Source organism: Canis lupus, chromosome 10 (assembly GCF_011100685.1).
Source record: "Canis lupus familiaris isolate Mischka breed German Shepherd chromosome 10, alternate assembly UU_Cfam_GSD_1.0, whole genome shotgun sequence".
Taxonomy (NCBI): Eukaryota; Metazoa; Chordata; class Mammalia; order Carnivora; family Canidae; genus Canis; species Canis lupus.
The window spans coordinates 57,921,029-57,938,994 of NC_049231.1; the positions used below are offsets into that span (position 1 = coordinate 57,921,029).

The 17,966-nt window shown below is 37.5% G+C and overlaps 1 protein-coding gene, 1 long non-coding RNA gene and 1 other non-coding gene across 4 annotated transcripts in view; 2 read left to right on the plus strand and 1 right to left on the minus strand.

Annotated features, from left to right (window-relative positions):
* The window catches only part of EFEMP1 (EGF containing fibulin extracellular matrix protein 1), a 61,417-nt gene that overhangs the window by 11,854 nt on the left and 31,597 nt on the right, over positions 1–17,966 (minus strand). Inside the window, 3 exon segments of the mRNA XM_038551301.1 lie at positions 200–319; positions 1,301–1,420; positions 5,198–5,320. Of these exon segments, the coding sequence (XP_038407229.1) occupies positions 200–319; positions 1,301–1,420; positions 5,198–5,320 (363 nt within the window).
* The window catches only part of LOC119873679, a 34,665-nt gene that overhangs the window by 5,343 nt on the left and 11,356 nt on the right, over positions 1–17,966 (plus strand). The gene's annotated exons all lie outside the window — the stretch shown is intronic.
* Positions 17,852–17,958, plus strand: LOC119873817. The gene has a single exon (XR_005366318.1). It is a non-coding gene; the product is annotated as a U6 spliceosomal RNA (small nuclear RNA).

Here is a 17,966-nt window from a genome sequence, read left to right on the forward strand (position 1 = left end):
TCAGTTATTTTATTCCTTCTCCTTTCTCTTGATAACATACTAAAAAGAAAATACTATAATTGAACTTAATTAACTGTATTTTAAAATAGAATTTGCATGGAGAAAAAGATTGTTTTCATAAACAGGTACGTAATTGGATAAAGCAACAGCAATTATACAGATTGAACTGTTGTTACAAATTATTTGGAAAATATTTTACCTTCACAGTTGAGCCTGTCACTGCTCAGCTCATATCCTTGATTGCACTGACAGATAAATGAACCGAGAATGTTGTAGCATTGCTGAGCACATTGATTGCTAGCATCACATTCATTTATATCTGAAAGGAAATATTATATACATTTATATATCTATGTCTTTAAACATATCCTTGCTCCTTTGTACCTATGCCATTTAATGATAAGTGAATAATTCCTGGGTTGGATTCTTTGCCCTGCAGAAGCTCACTGGAGAACATCCATTCAGGTTTCATATTTATTGGAGTGACTTCAAACGTCTGTCATGCACTTCTTTTAGAAATACCAGAATATTTCTTTCTGGGAATGACAGTTAGTTTTGTGTTTGATGAATCTTTCCAAAAGAATTTAATGATTCTAATAAATATACATTCCAGTATCTATTTTCTTTTATTGTTGTTCAGATGCAAAGTGCCAAGTCTATAAATAATTGATATAAGACATTCATACTGATACGGTCTCTCAGCATGCTGTGGTGAAGATTTATCTGTGCTATTTATTACTTTTTAAATGGGTTCTGTTAAATTCCATTACAATTATAACATAAGCCGTTGAGACCCATACAGAGTTTTGCAATGCTCTAAGGCACTGAAAATATTGTGAAAAGGCATTTTTCCCGCACTAGATTCTTTCCATGTCATGCCAATCTTAAAATTGTGGGCCGTGACACTGCATTCTGAAAGGGGAAGAAGCATGTAAAAATCAGATGCACTCTCAGTGGAAAGTTTATGTACTTGAACTTACAGTAATCTACTGGCACCTTCAGCATTTATATCACATACTGTTGACTAATTGGTGTATGTGTATCCATTGATCTGTAGTTTTTTTTTTATATTTTTGATAGACTCACAGAGGAGGACTAACACCACGGTTAATAAAGTTTTCCATTCACATCTTGATGTGTTTTAAGAGACAGATTGGTTATTGTCTTTATAGCTTTATGCAGGGAAGATAAAGGAGACCAGTCCACTCAAGAGCACAGAAAACTGGAAATACTGCAATGCGCCCTGACATTTTTTGTGAAGACAGAAATCAGTTAGGATGGCAGTCCGCCCAGAGCTTACCTACACAGGTATAGTTGTTTGCAGCCAGCTGAAACCCAGGACTACACTGGCAATAAAATGATCCTGGTGTGTTCACGCATCTTTGGTGGCAATATGGAGGGATGGTGCATTCGTCTATGTCTGGGTTGTCAGGCACACACACAAAGAAAACCAAGTTATTGACTATTCAGAGCTGGTAGCTCTTTAGTTCTCAGCAGAACATTATCTAGAAAACCTGGCCAAAGAAAAATCTCATTTTAAAAGGTATTCTGTCATTTTTTTAAAAATTAGGGTAAATATTCTTTTAAAAATAAGCTTTGGTTTGCATTCTGCAGTTGAGTGAGATGTTAAAAACAAAGACTTCATAAAGCTGGTTGAGTGGGTTGAGATTTAAAGACAGAAAAGTAATTAAGGCTATTTCACATAGATATGAGAATATATATGTCAGTTCTGGGATCTAAAAGGTTATTTGTAATGACAGAAGTAAAAAAGCACTATGGAAGAACTGATTGATGTAGCATAAAACCAAGAGAAAGGAGGTGTGGTCTACTGCTCAGCTGCTGACATTGCTGAGCAATAAACGCTTGGTATCTTGATTGTTTCTTTTGTAAAATTTGGATAGTAATGCTTGCTATGTGTATCTTATGAAGTTTCCATGAGAATCAAATGAAAGAACACTGTGAAAGGAATAGGATGCTAAACAAATTACCTCTTGAGACTGCCCTCTGACACTCTGATGAAGTGTTCCAGGCTGTGTTCTTCTCAGATAAATATTTCCAACTATAAAATGGTCAGTTGAGAACTTGCGGAGTAGGATTAACATCTTAGAAGCATAGTAAAATTTCATTAACTCTACACTTTGTGACAATGTTAACATGACGTGTGTAATTAAAAAATAACAATTATTCATGTACAATATAAGACTGTACACTGTACAATATAAGACTGTACAATATAAGACTGACACTTCCTTATGGTAAAAAACAAAAACAAAACAATACTTTATGTTGAGTTCTTCTGACTAAAACTGTGGGAAGTGGTAGGCTCAAGTGGCCTCAGGATAGCCTGAGATGAATCTTTGTTCTGGCAATTACTAGCATGGTCTTCTCAAAGCTTCAATTTTCTCTTCTGTAAGTGATAATACAACAATGTGGTAGACTCGTTGGGAGGATACCATGAAATTATAGGCAAATTTCCTTGCAAAAAAACAGGTAAAAATAAATGGCAGCTGTTATTAATAGGCTGCAAAATATATTTGATTTCACTTGAATACTGAAATCAAAGGTAATGGCATTGACATGGCTTTCCACCTCATTTATTTGAAGTGTCTGCTCAAATGTCACCTCAGGGAGGCCATCTCTGTCCATCCATATAAAATGGCTTCTTCTGTCCCATCTGTCACCTTTTCCTACTTTCTATTTTTTGTGGCCATTGACACTCCTTGATATTGTGTTATGTGTTTATTTGCTTCTTGTCTGTCTCCCTCACTATAATGCATGGCAAATAAGACCTGTCTTCTCTTCAGATGAAAGTAGAGTATTTTTGTTGGTTCACTGCTATGTGCTTAACGCCTGGAACAGGGTCTGGCATAGTAGGTGCTCGATAAACATCAGTGGAATGTGTGTGCAGACTTCATATTGATTAAGAGCAATTTCAGCATAGCTCATCCTGTACCCAGTATTATAGCCAGGGGCCCCTACTGACAGCTAATTTGTAAAAATGGTCCCTCCTAATAGTTCCACGAGGGACATGATTCTGTAAAATATGTTTGCTCACCATGAAGGCCCAGCACTTAGAACAGTATCAGTAAATACTTGATAAATAAATCATGCATGTCTTCTCAATCAGTGAATACCCACTGAATCACTGTTATTTGCAAGCATTGTGTTTGGCACTATAGTCTTATAATGATGATAAATACATACTTTATACTCTGTCTAGCATGAAGAATGGCATGGAAACATATTATTGCAAGGAATGGTAGGATCAACAGTAGAAAGCTGTACAAGGGACAGACAGAGCACCATTCTACTCAAGTGGCCTGCTGACCACTGTTGGTTCATGGACTATTTGGAACAGCCTGCTACAAATAAGTACAGAAGTTGAGAATATGTGTTTAGGAATAGCAATTTGGTGTTGCTACAACATTTTTTTATTTTACTTTATAGTAGTATTGATCTATAATAGACTGGAAATTTAAAAAAAAAAAACACTCATCAAGGTTTGAGAAGTAGTGATGCACAGGAGGGAGGAACTAATCATATCTGGGTAAATCACGGAAGACTTCCCAGAGGAAGTGACCCTGAACTGGGATTTGGAAATTGAATAGGAGTTTGCCAGGGCAAACATGTTTTTGGTGCTAAAAGAGCTTAGGTAGAGGCAATAAGGTGTGACATTGCATGATGTTTGTGTGGAACTTTAGTAGACAAGGCTTCAGTGTAATATTTTTGCAGGAAGAATGGTGTTGGTACAACAGAACTGGACAAGGATCTGATGGAGGAAGATCTTATATACTCTGCTGGCAAATGTGGGTGAGGGGAACAGCAGAGAAGCCCCATGATTAGATCTGGATTTAAGAATGTTTCCTGCTACCAGATCCTATAGGGCTATAATCACACATTTTATTCCCTTTAATTGTTCCCATAGTAAGTTGAGTTAGTTCTTTCTCTTTACCTTTTATACACTCAATTGTTTATTTTCCTGACTAATCCATTGGGCAAAACTTTGGTGCCTGTCCAGTTTTCCACACAATCTTCTAAATCACAGTTTTAGTCACACAAACCCTGGGCCTTCCTCAGAGGCTGGGCACTCACCCCAGCACCTGGGCACAGCCCCATGGCGGGCAGAACCGGGCCCTCAAGGAGCTCAGTGTTGACATCTCGATGTCAAGAGCTAACATTCTCAGGCGAAAATTAATTCTAGCTTCCTATCCCCATGTTCTTTCTTTTTTTTTTTTTTTCCTATCCCCATGTTCTTATCCCTCTGTTCTAAAGAGAAAATAAGGACTCTTCACTGATGTATGTTAAACGGTAGTATGTAAATTACCATGAATATCACATGAATACAACTGACATAGGGATTCAATTAGGACGTTTTACTCCTAGTGCTGGACCCCATGACAGAACCTGGAACACATTTACTTTTTACTGTTTACTTATTCGCCAGTCAGCCTCTTCATACTGTGTTCTTCCTGCCAATTGAAAAAAAAAAGCACGGAGCATCTACTTGGCAGGCACTTTTTCAGGTTCCGGGGAGACAGCAATGACACAAATCAGACCTGGCTCCTGTCCTCAGGTAGCTCAAGTAGAGCTCTCAAGTAGAGGCACACGCTATACTTGGCTTTGCCTTTCCAGCACTGCACCCACTTGCAACACACCGAATGTTTAGTACACGTCTGTTAACTCATTACACAATAATAGCACACAGCTATTCCGTGCAATACTTGCCTCAGCTCTGAGCACTCCCACGCGTGAGCTCCTGAGTATGTAAGTCATTTGTCTAAAGCCTCAAAATGAGTTAGGAGCAGAGTTGGGATTTGAACTTCATTCATGTGCCCTATAAGCTATGCTATTTTATGAACCAGTGAATGAAGGTCACATCGTCAATGTTTTGGTGCTGTGGCCACCAAACAGCTAATTTAAAATTATTTCCTTGGTTGCTTTTGTGGTCTCATTCATACTCCAAATTTCTGCTTCTGCTTAGTCTAACATGGAACCAACATTTTGAAATCCAGAACGTGCTCACCCTTTAAGGTTAGCTCTTTCTTATTAATGTGGAAAATGGTTCAGTAGTCAATGACAGAACAAGCAGTTGGAGTTATCATTCTCCAAATAAATATGAATGCTTTGCTTTGAATGACGGGTTTAAACAAGGAAGAGGTTTAGGATAGAATTTTGCTTACTGCTCTGCTGTACTTACCTACGCACTGGTCTCCCCGCTTCTGGTACCCCTGGGGGCACTGACAGGCAAAGGAGCCTCGTAAATTGATACACACTTGGTCGGCTCTACAGTTGTGGGTCCCTGCAGTGCACTCGTCTATGTCTGATAAAGACAGCCAGCACAAAGTTTGAGTTGGTTGTGCAGATGTTACTATTTCCTCCATTTAAAAAAAACCCTGAAGAAGTGTAGCTGACGCATAAATGACATAAGTTTCAGGTGCACATCATAGTGGTTAGACAACACTATACATTACGTTATATTCACAGCAAGTCTAGCTACCATCTGTTACCATACAATGACACTATTGCAGTATTATTAACTATATTCCCTATGTTGAATTGCCATCATACTTTTTAAAAAAAAGATTTTATTTATTTATTTAACACAGAGAGAGAGAGAGAGCACGAGAGAGAGAGCGAGAGAGAGAGAGAGAGAGAGAGAGAAAGCAGGAGGAGCAGCATAGGGAGAAGCAGGCTCCCCACTGAGCAGGAGCCTGATGCAGGGCTCCATTCCAGGACCCTGAGATCGTGACCTGAGTTGAAGGCAGACACTTAACTGACTGAGCCACAGAGGTGCCCATCATACTTTTTAAAAAGAAATAAAGTTTTCACTTTATTAAGGCAATACTCTGTAATATTATATTAGAAATGTTTAAAATGATAAATGATTTCAAACATTTGGAAAATAATTTCATAGATGCCAGTGTGTACGACTCAGATTTAACACATGCTAACATTAGCCATGTTTGCCTTGGCTCACTTTATATTCAGAAATAAAACATTCGAGACATAACTAAAGCTTTACTGTATTCTTATCTTTTTATCTGCTCACCTACCACTGTTCTGGTAGGTGTGAATCCTTCCCTGAAAGGTTTTTATACTTTAATTATATAGATATGCATTCATTAGAATATACAGTGTTGTGTTGCGTGCTTTAAAGCATAAATGAATTGTATAATACTTGCTTTTTCTACACAATATGTTGCATTTGAGATCATTTACATTGACAAGTCTATAAAGAACTGTCCAGTAGCCAGGTATAAATCAAACTTTAATACTATGTATTTCCTGTTGCCTTTTAATTAAACTTTAATTGCAGGGGTGCCTGGGTGGCTCAGTTGGTTGAGCATTTGACTCTTGATTTCAGTTCAGGTCATCATCTCAGGGTCATGGAATCGGAGCCTTGTGTCAGGCTTCCACGCTCCGTGTGGAGTCCGTTTGAGATTCTCTTGCCCTCTCCCTCTGCCGCTCCCTCCACAGCATGCTCATGCACATGCTCTTTCTCTCCCTCAAATAAATAAATCTTAAAAAAAAAACAAAACCCTTTCATTGCAAATTTCAAAATGCAAAGGATTCAACTTGATCATATTTCTCTAGGAGAGATAGATTGGTGTAGTTTAAAATACATATTTTCCCAAAGCATCTCATTTCAGTTTAAAAAAGATATTTTCCCAAAGCGATTCTTTAATTTACTAAATGTGCCCAAAGGAGTAGTAGATTATAGTTTTAGAAAAGTAAAAAATGCTCGGTCACAATATAATGAATCTGTTATAATGAGTTTCTTTGGAATCAAAGGTGATATGAATTTATGCATGTGCATTTATATTACGGTGATTTTAAGTGAAATTTAATTTTGCCTTTTCAACATTACCTTCGCATTCAATAACTCTCTCACATTACCAAGTTAAGTAGGTGAGTTAAGAAGATGAAAGGATTATGTGATTTTGGCATTCTTCAACAACTGAAGGGTCTAAGCTTTGTTAAAAAAATATCATCAAACTTGGAATTCCTAGATGACAAATTTTGCATAAAAACTAAGACGGCTTAGGGAACCTTAGATCATCAATGTGGTAAACCCAGGGTGGTGCTTTGGAACAAACAGTGGGCTAAAATTCAATACAAAAGATGAGCCATCAGTAATTAGAAGGTATTTCTCAATTCCTGCCTTCCTTTAAAGAAGCTCAGAGAGTGGCTTCTGCTGCTTTTCACTCTATTTTCAGGGAGAACTGCTGTACTCACACTACCAGTGTAAGAATGTGGGAGATTCCTGTGGTAAGAGTTGTCCTCTGATACTGGATTTGAATGATAACAGACATTTTTCCCAAAAGAAAGAGAGAGGGGCGGTGAAAAATACTTTAGGGATGTATGGCCATTTATTGGATAATACCCTATAAAAGCATCTACTTAACATGATTCTTTGAACCTGGTTTTAAAGTTTTGGTGAACTTTTTTTTGTTACTGTTTTTTATTTTTGTTTTGTAATCCACCGTCATCATCATCATCATTATTTTCAAATCAGCGATTCTAACTCTGTCCTTTGTAAGGTACCATGCAGAGGGGCCACGATCTTTTTTTGAAATTATCTGGTCTTTTTTCTGTCTTTTATTATATTCTCATATGCACTTGATGAAAACATTTCTACTGGGGTTTCTTTCAGAGCTTTATGACTCGCTAATGCAGAAATGACAGCAGAATTCCTATTGTTTTATGTCAAGAGCATCTGCCAGCATTTGCAGTGATAACAGCCCTGAGAGATATCGAAATGTGAGATTCAGATGTGGCAAGTTTCCTCAGTGCATGCTGGCAAAAGATCAAGGACTGGGGCTGTCTGCTGCATTTTCTAAGGGAGGCCTCACCAGTGACTGTGGCTTTTCTTTCTGAGACCTCTCTGCAAACTGCCTCCACCCCATTGCATTCCCTATATCCTACAGTTTCCTTCCTACTTTCTTATTCAGTTCTAAGGCTCTTTGATAAATAAGCCAATATTTCCAGTGGAGTTAATATATCAATTAAATAGATTTTAAACATAAAAGTTGTGCTACCTGGACCTACTCCTTCTTAAGAACCAGGTTCATTTACCTTCTGAAAAGGATTATTGAATAAAAATATTCGGTGAGTTAAAATAACTTAATAATTTAAAAAAATCACTGCCTTCACTGTCACTATATTCTTTTCCTTTCTCTATTAACAACAACAACAACCAACAAAACTGCAATAGCACTCACTGCACCTAACAGTGATGGATGATATTTTTAACACACTTTGTACATACTTGGACTCACTTTAATTTTCGGATGGGAAACTTCCTGAAATTCAATAAAATACAACTTCATGAAATCCCCTTCAAGAAATTATTCCAAAGAAGTTAAGCATGTGCTTTGTCATATACCTGGAGGTGGATCTTCTAGGAAATGAACTGACTACATTTTCATTGAGAGCTTCTCTAAATCAAGTTGAAAATATTTGTCCTCTCCTTTGCTCTTAGCAGTTTATCTAATAACACATAGACAAATAGGATTTCTTTGTATTATCTTCGATTATACTGTCAATTCATACCATTACTTAAGTGACACAATTTTATTATTTTAAAAGTTGCCCTTTGAGACCCTGTTATTATTTATTCATAGAGCATATGCCATATGAGAAAGTCATGTAAGAATTGTTATGCCTTGTTAAAGTCTTTTACAGTTTATTCTTACAGGACTTTATTTCTAAGTAATCTCTACACCCAAGATAGGGCTCAAACCCACAACCCGGAGATCAGGAGTCGCTTGTCCCACCAACTGAGCCAGCCAAGCACCTCTGCACTCTTCCTTTCTACCTGTATGCATTTCTATTTGTCTTAAATATCAGAGTTAACGTGATGAGTCACTAAAACATACATCTATGTCAGAGACTTGAAGCAGAATATACATTCCTGTGCTGGTGTACCAGAAGACCTCGTTTTCCCAGGCTTTTCTTTTTTTATATCTTTTTTTTTAATTTTTATTTATTTATGATAGTCACAGAGAGAGAGAGGGAGAGAGAGAGAGGGAGAGAGAGGGAGAGAGAGAGAGGCAGAGACATAGGCAGAGGGAGAAGCAGGCTCCATGCACCGGGAGCCCAACGTGGGACTCGATCCCGGGTCTCCAGGATCGCGCCCTGGGCCAAAGACAGGCGCCAAACCGCTGCGCCACCCAGGGATCCCCCTTCCCAGGCTTTTCATTTAGAAAAGGCTTCTGTGGCAGGAGTATCCTGAGTGGCAAAAGCACTACCTTATTCATAAGGAAACAACTCAGGTCAGTCGATTTCCCTGGTAATCTAGGAAAAAGTACTCCAGGGAGAGGAGTTTTTGTTTTGCTTTTAAACTATAATTTATCCTCGACAGTGAAGCTCACTAGGTTCTTAAGCAATCAGTTAACACCTTCCCTGGGCCCTGGCCCCAAGCACACTGAGGATGGGGTCTACATCTCACTTTTTTTCTGTATTCCTAATGCCTAGCAGAGTGCATGAAACAGTGGGTTTTCAATAAATGTTTGTTCGATAAATGGATGAGTGAATGATAACCGTGTGCTGGGAACTGATGCCTAGAGTTTGAGGGAAGTAGGATCAGTGTTTTGTCTTATGGAACTAATCATTTACAAGAAAGAGTAACAGGAAATATGTGAGAAACAGTAAAACCAGCAAGATGTCAGCACATGGAAACTGTAGGAAAGCAATGGTGTTGAGAGGTGCAGAAACTAGGAGGCATAGGCAGCAGCAGAGGTGGGTGGCTGTGGAAGGTGTGCCAGGCCAGGGGAGTTTTGAGCTGCATTTTGAAGAAGGTGAGGAGGCTATTTCTAGGCAGGAGGCAGGCTGCATTAGAAAACATCCAATAAAACCAATGTGGTCTGCAGGACAGCTGGAGTCAGCATGGCTGGAGGGGCTGTGTGTGAGGAGCCTGCTGCAGTGCCTGCTTGAAGGTGCTCATAAAGTGGTAGCTCAAGTCATAAGCAGGGCCTTAAAGGTGGGATTGGAATTTGAATTGGACACCACGGGGAGCAGCTCTGAACTATGCAGACACAGCCTAATGTAAACATAGCCAAAGAACAAAATAATAGAGTGTGCTTCCTAAAATATCACAACACGTAAATCAACTCACATTTCATCATTCTAATGCATTAAGAATAGCTAAGGGCAGTATTTGGTGATTCCCTCATTTTTCAAAAATGTGCCCACACTCTCCCTCCTAGTGATTTATACTGTTGTAGGTCCCTTTCTTGCTGACTTTGGCACCATCATTGCTTCAAATAATGCAGTCTGATCTTTGCTCAGCTCTCACTCCTAGCCTCTTTATCACGCTGACCCGCAGTCTATGGAACCACATATTTGGTTTCCTCTCAAAAGTTAATGGAGGTGACTGTGTCCACATCTCTGTGGTGTCCATTAAGTCCCTGCTTAGGCCCTCATTCTCTATGTTTTTGGCTCCTTCCCGTCATTCTGACTCATATTTCCCAAACCCCTGACTCATGCTGCTTTCTCTCTCTTATGCAACATTTTAATCTCTGCAATGTTCTTTTCATAATTTGATAACTTACCACGACATGGACATTCAGTGTGTTTTCATGGGCAAACATTTTCTGTACCTTAAATGCTTTAGATTACCATTTAGACTTCGCTGCTTTAGGTTTAAGGAATAGTTCAGAACTACTTTGGAATAAGCCACCACTGACCAGGGAGGAGTACACCATGAATAGAAGGAAGGGACTGAAATGATTTTGCATCTGTCACTGCCCAGGTGATCTAGGACCACGACATCAATTCTTTTCTCTCTGTTTCTCCGTCTGTAAAATAGACTGTTCATCCTTAATGATGCAAAGATTTTTTTTTAAAGTTCAGAATCTTCAAAATATATCTTTTTGTCTCTAGACTGTAAATCCTCAGAGTAAAATATCCACATCTTTACTAGGTCTGTGGGGAGCACTGTGCATGCTTTGTGAATATTACTTGGTGCTGTCCTTTGAGGTCCTGTGGTTAAAGCAAAGGCAGTGGTTAAATTCAAGTCGCTGCTATTTCTTCATCTGTGTGGATTTACATTCTTATATCTTCTGCAACCATACTAATTTAATCTCATAAATGGAGTAAAGTAGAAAAAAAGGTCAAGGATTCATGTTTGCTGTGAGAAGGAGCTACTTTATTCCTAGCCACTTTCCTTCCCTCCTCCCACCTATCTTCCCTCCTTCTTTCCTTTCTTTCTTCCTTTTCTTAACAACTTAGATAGATACCCATCTGTTCAGAATAATTGGTCCTAATCCTTTCTCATGACAGGATGGTAAATTAGTTCTCAGCACCTTTTCCATTTACTCTATAAAACTGTTCAAATAAAAAGGACTCATTGGGTAAGGATCTTATTGTTATTTTGGGTCTTCATCTTATTTTTCAGTACAATCCTGGAAAGTGGGAGCTATCTCAACAAGTGCTGAGAGCATTGCTGTTTTACTATTGCTTCATCCATTCATGGCTCCTATTAATGATAATCTGAGTATTCAAGACATCAAATTATGTTACTTAAATTTTGATTAAGAAAGAGGTGTGTGATATTTTATATAACCATACACAAATTTGTTAAAATTCTAAAATTAACTGGTGTAAAAATAGGTAAATGCTTAGCAATATTTAAACATCTATTATTTGGTTAGAAAATTAGATCAGTGAGCCTCTGATTTCATCCTGATAACAGCTCAGTGGAATAAGTGGTCACATCATGCACAATTTGCAGATGAGGCAGGAGGATGTCACTGAAGTGTAGATTTGTGAGGTAACCTGCCTAAGGTCACCCAGAGTAGAAATTCAAACCCCAGATTTCCATTTTTGTCCCTGCAATTTTGGTCTCCAGAAAGACTATTTCCTAAGAACTCTGGATAGCAGGCCTTTAATTATAGTTTTATATATGTATGTATATATATTTAATTTTTCTTAGAAGTAAAAAGAGGGTCGTTCATCTGTAGTGCCTAGATTCCTCCCTTGTGTCTTTCTTCTACATTAGAATAACATTCATAGCTCTCCAAGTCTTCTGTTTCCCTCCCCAGTCCTTAGCCAATTATCAACAATTTTTGTCAAAGACTTTCTATTTCCCTTGCTGCTTCTTTCATAGTACTGGAATCAGATTTATCTGGGCTAAATGCCCAGTTCTAGTTAGCTTTTCACCCTTCTGAAATTATCAGCTAGAATTCGCCCAAGCTAAGCAGTTCTCGTGGAGAAAATAAATACTGATATTAAGTAACAAAAGAGAACTGTCTTCATCTATGGCCAGCAGTAGATTTATAGTTCTAGATTCTTATCTGTTCTGGCAAAACAGATTGTTAATAATTTGGTGTGCTTTAAATGATAAACAAAAATATCACCAAAATCAACAAATATCAGCCTCACTGATAGTTTATTTCTTTGTTTTATAAAGTGGTGAATCCAGTGTTCTGGAAGTCCTTGTCATTGCACTGTGTTCTATCAGAACCTTGAAATATGCTGTTCTCATATGGAAAAATTATGCTATATGTACGGAGTTGCTTTTCCAGCAATGATGACTGATTTGCACTGCAAATTGACCTTTTCTCACCCAGTCTCCTCTGTGGCTAGTGGGGTTCATCTGCAAGACGATGGGATGAGGTTAGACATGCAGTTCATGAACATGGGGAGAAAACCAAGTGGCACACATGACCAGTTCAATTTGTGACTCATCTGTACTACACACAGACCAAATGAACCAACTGCTCATAGGCTAAAACAGAACAAGCAAGGGAACAAAGGCCTTACTTATTCTTCAGCTCTTTTTGCAACTGGCAAAGTGAAGCTTATTGTTTTCAGAATATTAAGGAAAAACATTTTCTACTGATAAATGATTGCTAATCATCAGGAGTGTTCTCTGGCATCTCTTCAGTATGTCATTCCCAGCTAAACTTCCTTTTTTTTGCTTCTTAAACTTAATTATCCATTAAAAACATGTTTGGGAAAAGATGACTCTGGTATTTGGAGTGATATTACAACTAGTCATCAATCCACAACCTTGTGGAGGTAAAAAAACTGTATTTTGTAATAAGTAGCACCATTAATCTTTGCTTTAGAGTGGCTTGATACCAGGAATTAAAGATGGTTTGTGTGAAAGTTCAAGCCCAGTCTATACAAGCTGGAGACCAGCTTCAAACTGGATGGCTTTCAGAGGAATTATGATCCCATCTGATTATGGGATGCCTCTGAACTGACATTTTAATAACTGTAGTTTCCTGGTGCCCTACCTTTTTACCTCGATCCTCTCGATCACCTTCCATCCCTAGCTCTAGATCAAATCCCCGGAGTGCAATGAACTGAAGGGAGACTATATTCAGCTTGAGTCCACCAGGCCTTGCCTAAGCACTGTGACTTGATTCCTGGCCCCCTCCGTGAGCCTTGCAGCCAGATTAGTCAGTCTCCCTAGCCCAAAGCACACACATTCTTGGCTTACTCCTTCAGGCCAATCATCGCTTGAGGTCGCACAAGCCCCTGGCTATGGCAATGCCAATTATAACAAGCATGGCTTGGTGACCTCCTAATTGTATGAAACCAATTACATTAAACTTGTTGTTCATTCAACAATAAACAGCTTTTGTGCCCACTAAATTGGGGCATACTACTAAATTTGCTGAGTGTAATTTGGCAATACTTCTCCAAATCATTAACTGCTTAAGGCTTTTTAAATAAAGCGTATCTTTGTGCTTCTTGCCTTCAGAGCATGTTACTGTCTTGTGTATATTTTCCTACCCATTTCATTACATCTTACTTATGATGTTTCTGCACAATGTTTCCCCATATGCCTCAGGGCCCTTATGTTTTTCTGAATTCCAAATGAAGCAGAGAGGTAGGATGAAGGAGGGGTGGAACTCACCAAATTTGCACTAAATTCCTTTCTCTTTTTGATTCAAAATTCCAGCACAATGAAAAGCAATGAAAGGATAAATATGTGAGTAAATCTAAATGAATACTGACTGTATAAAACAATAATAGGAAGGTCTTTGGGGATTTATAACATATTTGGGATTTATAACATATTTGGGATTTATAAAATATTTATAATTAAAATACATGAGAATAATAAGTTGGCAGGAGGGTAAATAGAGTTTGAAGATCCTTGCATTGTTAGGAAAGAGGTAAAACTACTAATTTATTTTAGACTTTGATAAATCAAATATGCATATTAAAATACCCCTACGGGAAAAGCTAAAGGAATAGTAAAAGCATAAAACTACAAATCTAATACAGGGGAGAAATGGAATAATACAAAATGGTCCATTATTTTAGAGAGAAGGCAAGAGAGGAAAGAAAAGGAAACTAAAATGTGCAGAACAAATAGAAGGCAAATAGTAAAAGGGTAGTTTAAACCTAATCATAGCAATAGGTTGCATTAATGTAAGCAGATTGAAAGATCTTACTAAAAACCGAAATTCTCAGGTTGATTATAAAAACAAAACCTAAATATGCTGTTTCAAGAGAAACCATTTAAATATAAGGATGAAAAGAAAAGATAGGTTGAAGGAAAAAAGATGAAAAATGTACTATGCCAACACTAATGAAAAGAAAGTTGGCTTTGCAATATTAATATCAGACAAAGTTGACTTTAAGGGAAAAAAGATTACTAAAGAATAAAAAATACTATGTAACAAAAGTTTTGGTTTATCAGGAAAATGCAGAAATTCAGAATTTAACCGCATTTAATCACACAGCCTCCATATAGACAGACAAAGCACAAATAGGTAAAACTAGAGGGAGAATGAATACACACAATTACATTAAGAGATTTTAACATACTTCTCTTAGTAACTAAATGAACAAACATACATTTTCAGAAATGAATAGAAAATGTGAATAACAGATGACAAACTTTGACCTACTTGACATAATATAGAACACGGGACAGAATACATATCCTATTCAAGCATTGAGAGAATGTTAAAAGAAAATGATTATATGCTGGCCTTAAGGAAAGTCTAAATACATGTCAAAAATTACAATATATGGATTTTTGTTCCCTCACTACAAGGCAAATGTGATGGAAAGACAGCAATTACCACAATGAAACTAGAAAAATCCCCCTTTTTTGGGAAAAGAAGATGTACACTTCCAAACAACTCATGCGTTAAAGAAGATAAAACTGAAATTTGAGACTACATCAAGCTGAATGAAAATGAAAATATCACATATGAAACCTTTTTGGGGAAAAAAGGGCCAGCCCTTCAGAAGGTTGATAACCACTCCTTCTCTCTTTACATCTCCTTCTCTTTGCCCCCACTCTATTCAATTTAAGAGAGAAGAAAATACAAATAAGATTTGTATCTTGTATTGTATTGATTGTTATCTTGTATTGTATCTGAGATAGTCTGTTATGAAAGTGAACTTTAGGGTTTTGAAGGGCCACTTAGAGAAGAAGGAAAAAGTCTTGACCGTATCTTTCCAAGGGCAGAACTAGAATAAAAGGGTAGAAATTTAAGGAAGGCAGATTTTAGTTCAGTCTGAGAGAGGAACATGGTTACTAGACACTTTAATATATTAGGAAGTAGTGAGGTTCCTATTACCAGAAATATGCAAGTGGTGCAATGTGGATGTCCATAGTGGGTGGGGATTTGACCAGTTATCTGTGTTTAAAAATGGTGTTAAGGCACTGCATACAAACATGGCAAAATGTTAATGATTTTAGAATCTGGATGGTGGGTGTTCCATATTCATTGTACTGTGCACTCTACTCTGAGTTTGAAAATGTTAAAGAACTGAAAAACAGGGCCCTTGGGTGGCTCAGTTGGTTAAGGGTCTGACTCTTGGTTTTGGCCCAGGTCACCATCTCAGGGTCTTGAGATCAAGCCCCAAGTTGTGCTCAGGCCCAGAGTCACCTTGCCCCTCTCCCTCTGCACCTCCACTAGCTCTCTCTCTCTCTCTCTCTCTGTTGAATAACTAAAATCTTTAAAAAATTGAAAAATAGAAGCCACATCGACCTGAATATAGAAAGTTGTAAGATTTCAACAACATTGAATGAATATCTGTGCCTTCTCTCATTTGACACAGGACGTACATACATATATCTTTGTAGAGTTGCCATGTTGACATTGATGCTTTCATAATTTATCCTCTAATATCTGAAAACCTTGCTCTATGATAAAGTATTGCCAGGAAAGATCTCATCTTAAACAGTTATTTATTTTATCCCTCTTCCTTGACAATGTGGCAGTTAAAACCCAGACTTATTATTCCTTGTCCTGTATGAATGTTTTTTCAGGAAGGTAGGCTCTGCAGCTTTCTAAGGCATAAGATTATTCAGTGACTAAAATGTTAAATTTGAACAACTATCGGCTTATATCCAAATGCTTCATATACTATTAAACTTTTTTTTTCTGTAACCATCTGCATTCTGTGAACCTTCTTTTTTTTGTTTTTTTTTTTACATTTTTAAAAAATTTAAATTCAATTTGCCAACATATAGTATAACACCCAGTGCTCATCTCCTCCAGTGCCCTCCTCAGTGCCCATCACCCAGTTATCCCATTCCCCCCACCCCCGTCCCCTTCTGCAACCCTTTGTTTCCCAGAGTTACCAACTTCTTTTTTTTTTTTCCAACTACTTTTTTTACTTTAATTTATGTCTCTTTAGGTTTCTGTAACCCTTGGGATTTGGCATTTACAGAAACACCATTATTTCAATTGTCCCTCAAAGGACTAAACTTACAAATCAGGAGTGGGAATTATCCTTAACAATTAGAGTATTGCCTTAGAATCATAAAAAAATCCCTGCTTTCCTCTTTAAGAAAGAGGGCATTTGACTGCAAATTTATTTGCTACTTCAATCTGTTAAGCATTTTTATAAGCTGTATCTTCTCATTCTTTACATTTCTGATGCCTGTATTGAAGGGTTTTGGAAGTGTCAAATGTGATGTGGTTTGGAAATGTCAAGTCTTTATGTGGACTCATGAATATGTATCTACATTTATGAACCTTAGGGGTGTAGATAATTAGAATATTCTTAAAATAGTTGTGTAAAAATCAATGATAGTCCATATTTTAGCAATTTCCTCCTCAGTTTCACTCTCAGTTCTTAAAACTTTTTTTCTAGAGTTATACAATCTCAATTTATTTATTTTTTTAAAAAGATTTATTCATTTATTCATGAGAGACAGAGAGAGAGAGACTTTTTCTAGAGTTATACAATCTCAATTAATTAATTAATTAAAGATTTATTCATTTATTCATGAGAGACAGAGAGAGAGAGAGAGAGAGAGAGACAGAGAAGCAGGCTCCACGCAGGGAGCCCGATGCGGGATTTGATCCTGGGACTCCAGGACCAAGCCCTGGGCTGAAGGCAGACGCTAAACCACTGAGCCACCCAGGGATCCCTACAATCTCAATTTAACTACAAGGTTTAAGACAGGGAAATTCAGAATGCTGGCTTACTTAATAGTGGGATAGCTGACATATACCATTAAACTAAGTGAGATTTGACTTTTTGGTTTTGTTTCAAATTGATACTATAGTTGTCACTTTTTCCCAAGTTATTCATGAATTATCATGCATGTTTGAATTTAACTTGCTTATAAATTGTGCTGACATATATAGGCTATGGGATATCCTCCTGTCTATGTGAAGGCACTTTCAGTGCTGTGAAGTAATAGCATTCAAATAACTCCCATGAGTTCAAGGTACCTAAAGGCAATAGAGAACTAAAGAAAATATTGTTCAATAAAACTATTGACCCTATGAGTGTTTCAATCCTACAGATTTCTCAGGCTAGCATATATAAAATAGTCTTTGGACTTTTAAATGAATTTGGGGCATTTTACCTTACATTTCCATCAGAGACAAAATTATGTTTGGACTATATATTCTCTGTGTTTGCTACAGCAGCACATATACTGAAATTAGAATGATACAGAGAAGATTAGCAGGGCCCCTGTGCAAGGATGACTGGTAAATTTGTGGACTGTATGTCCTTTGAGATCTCTT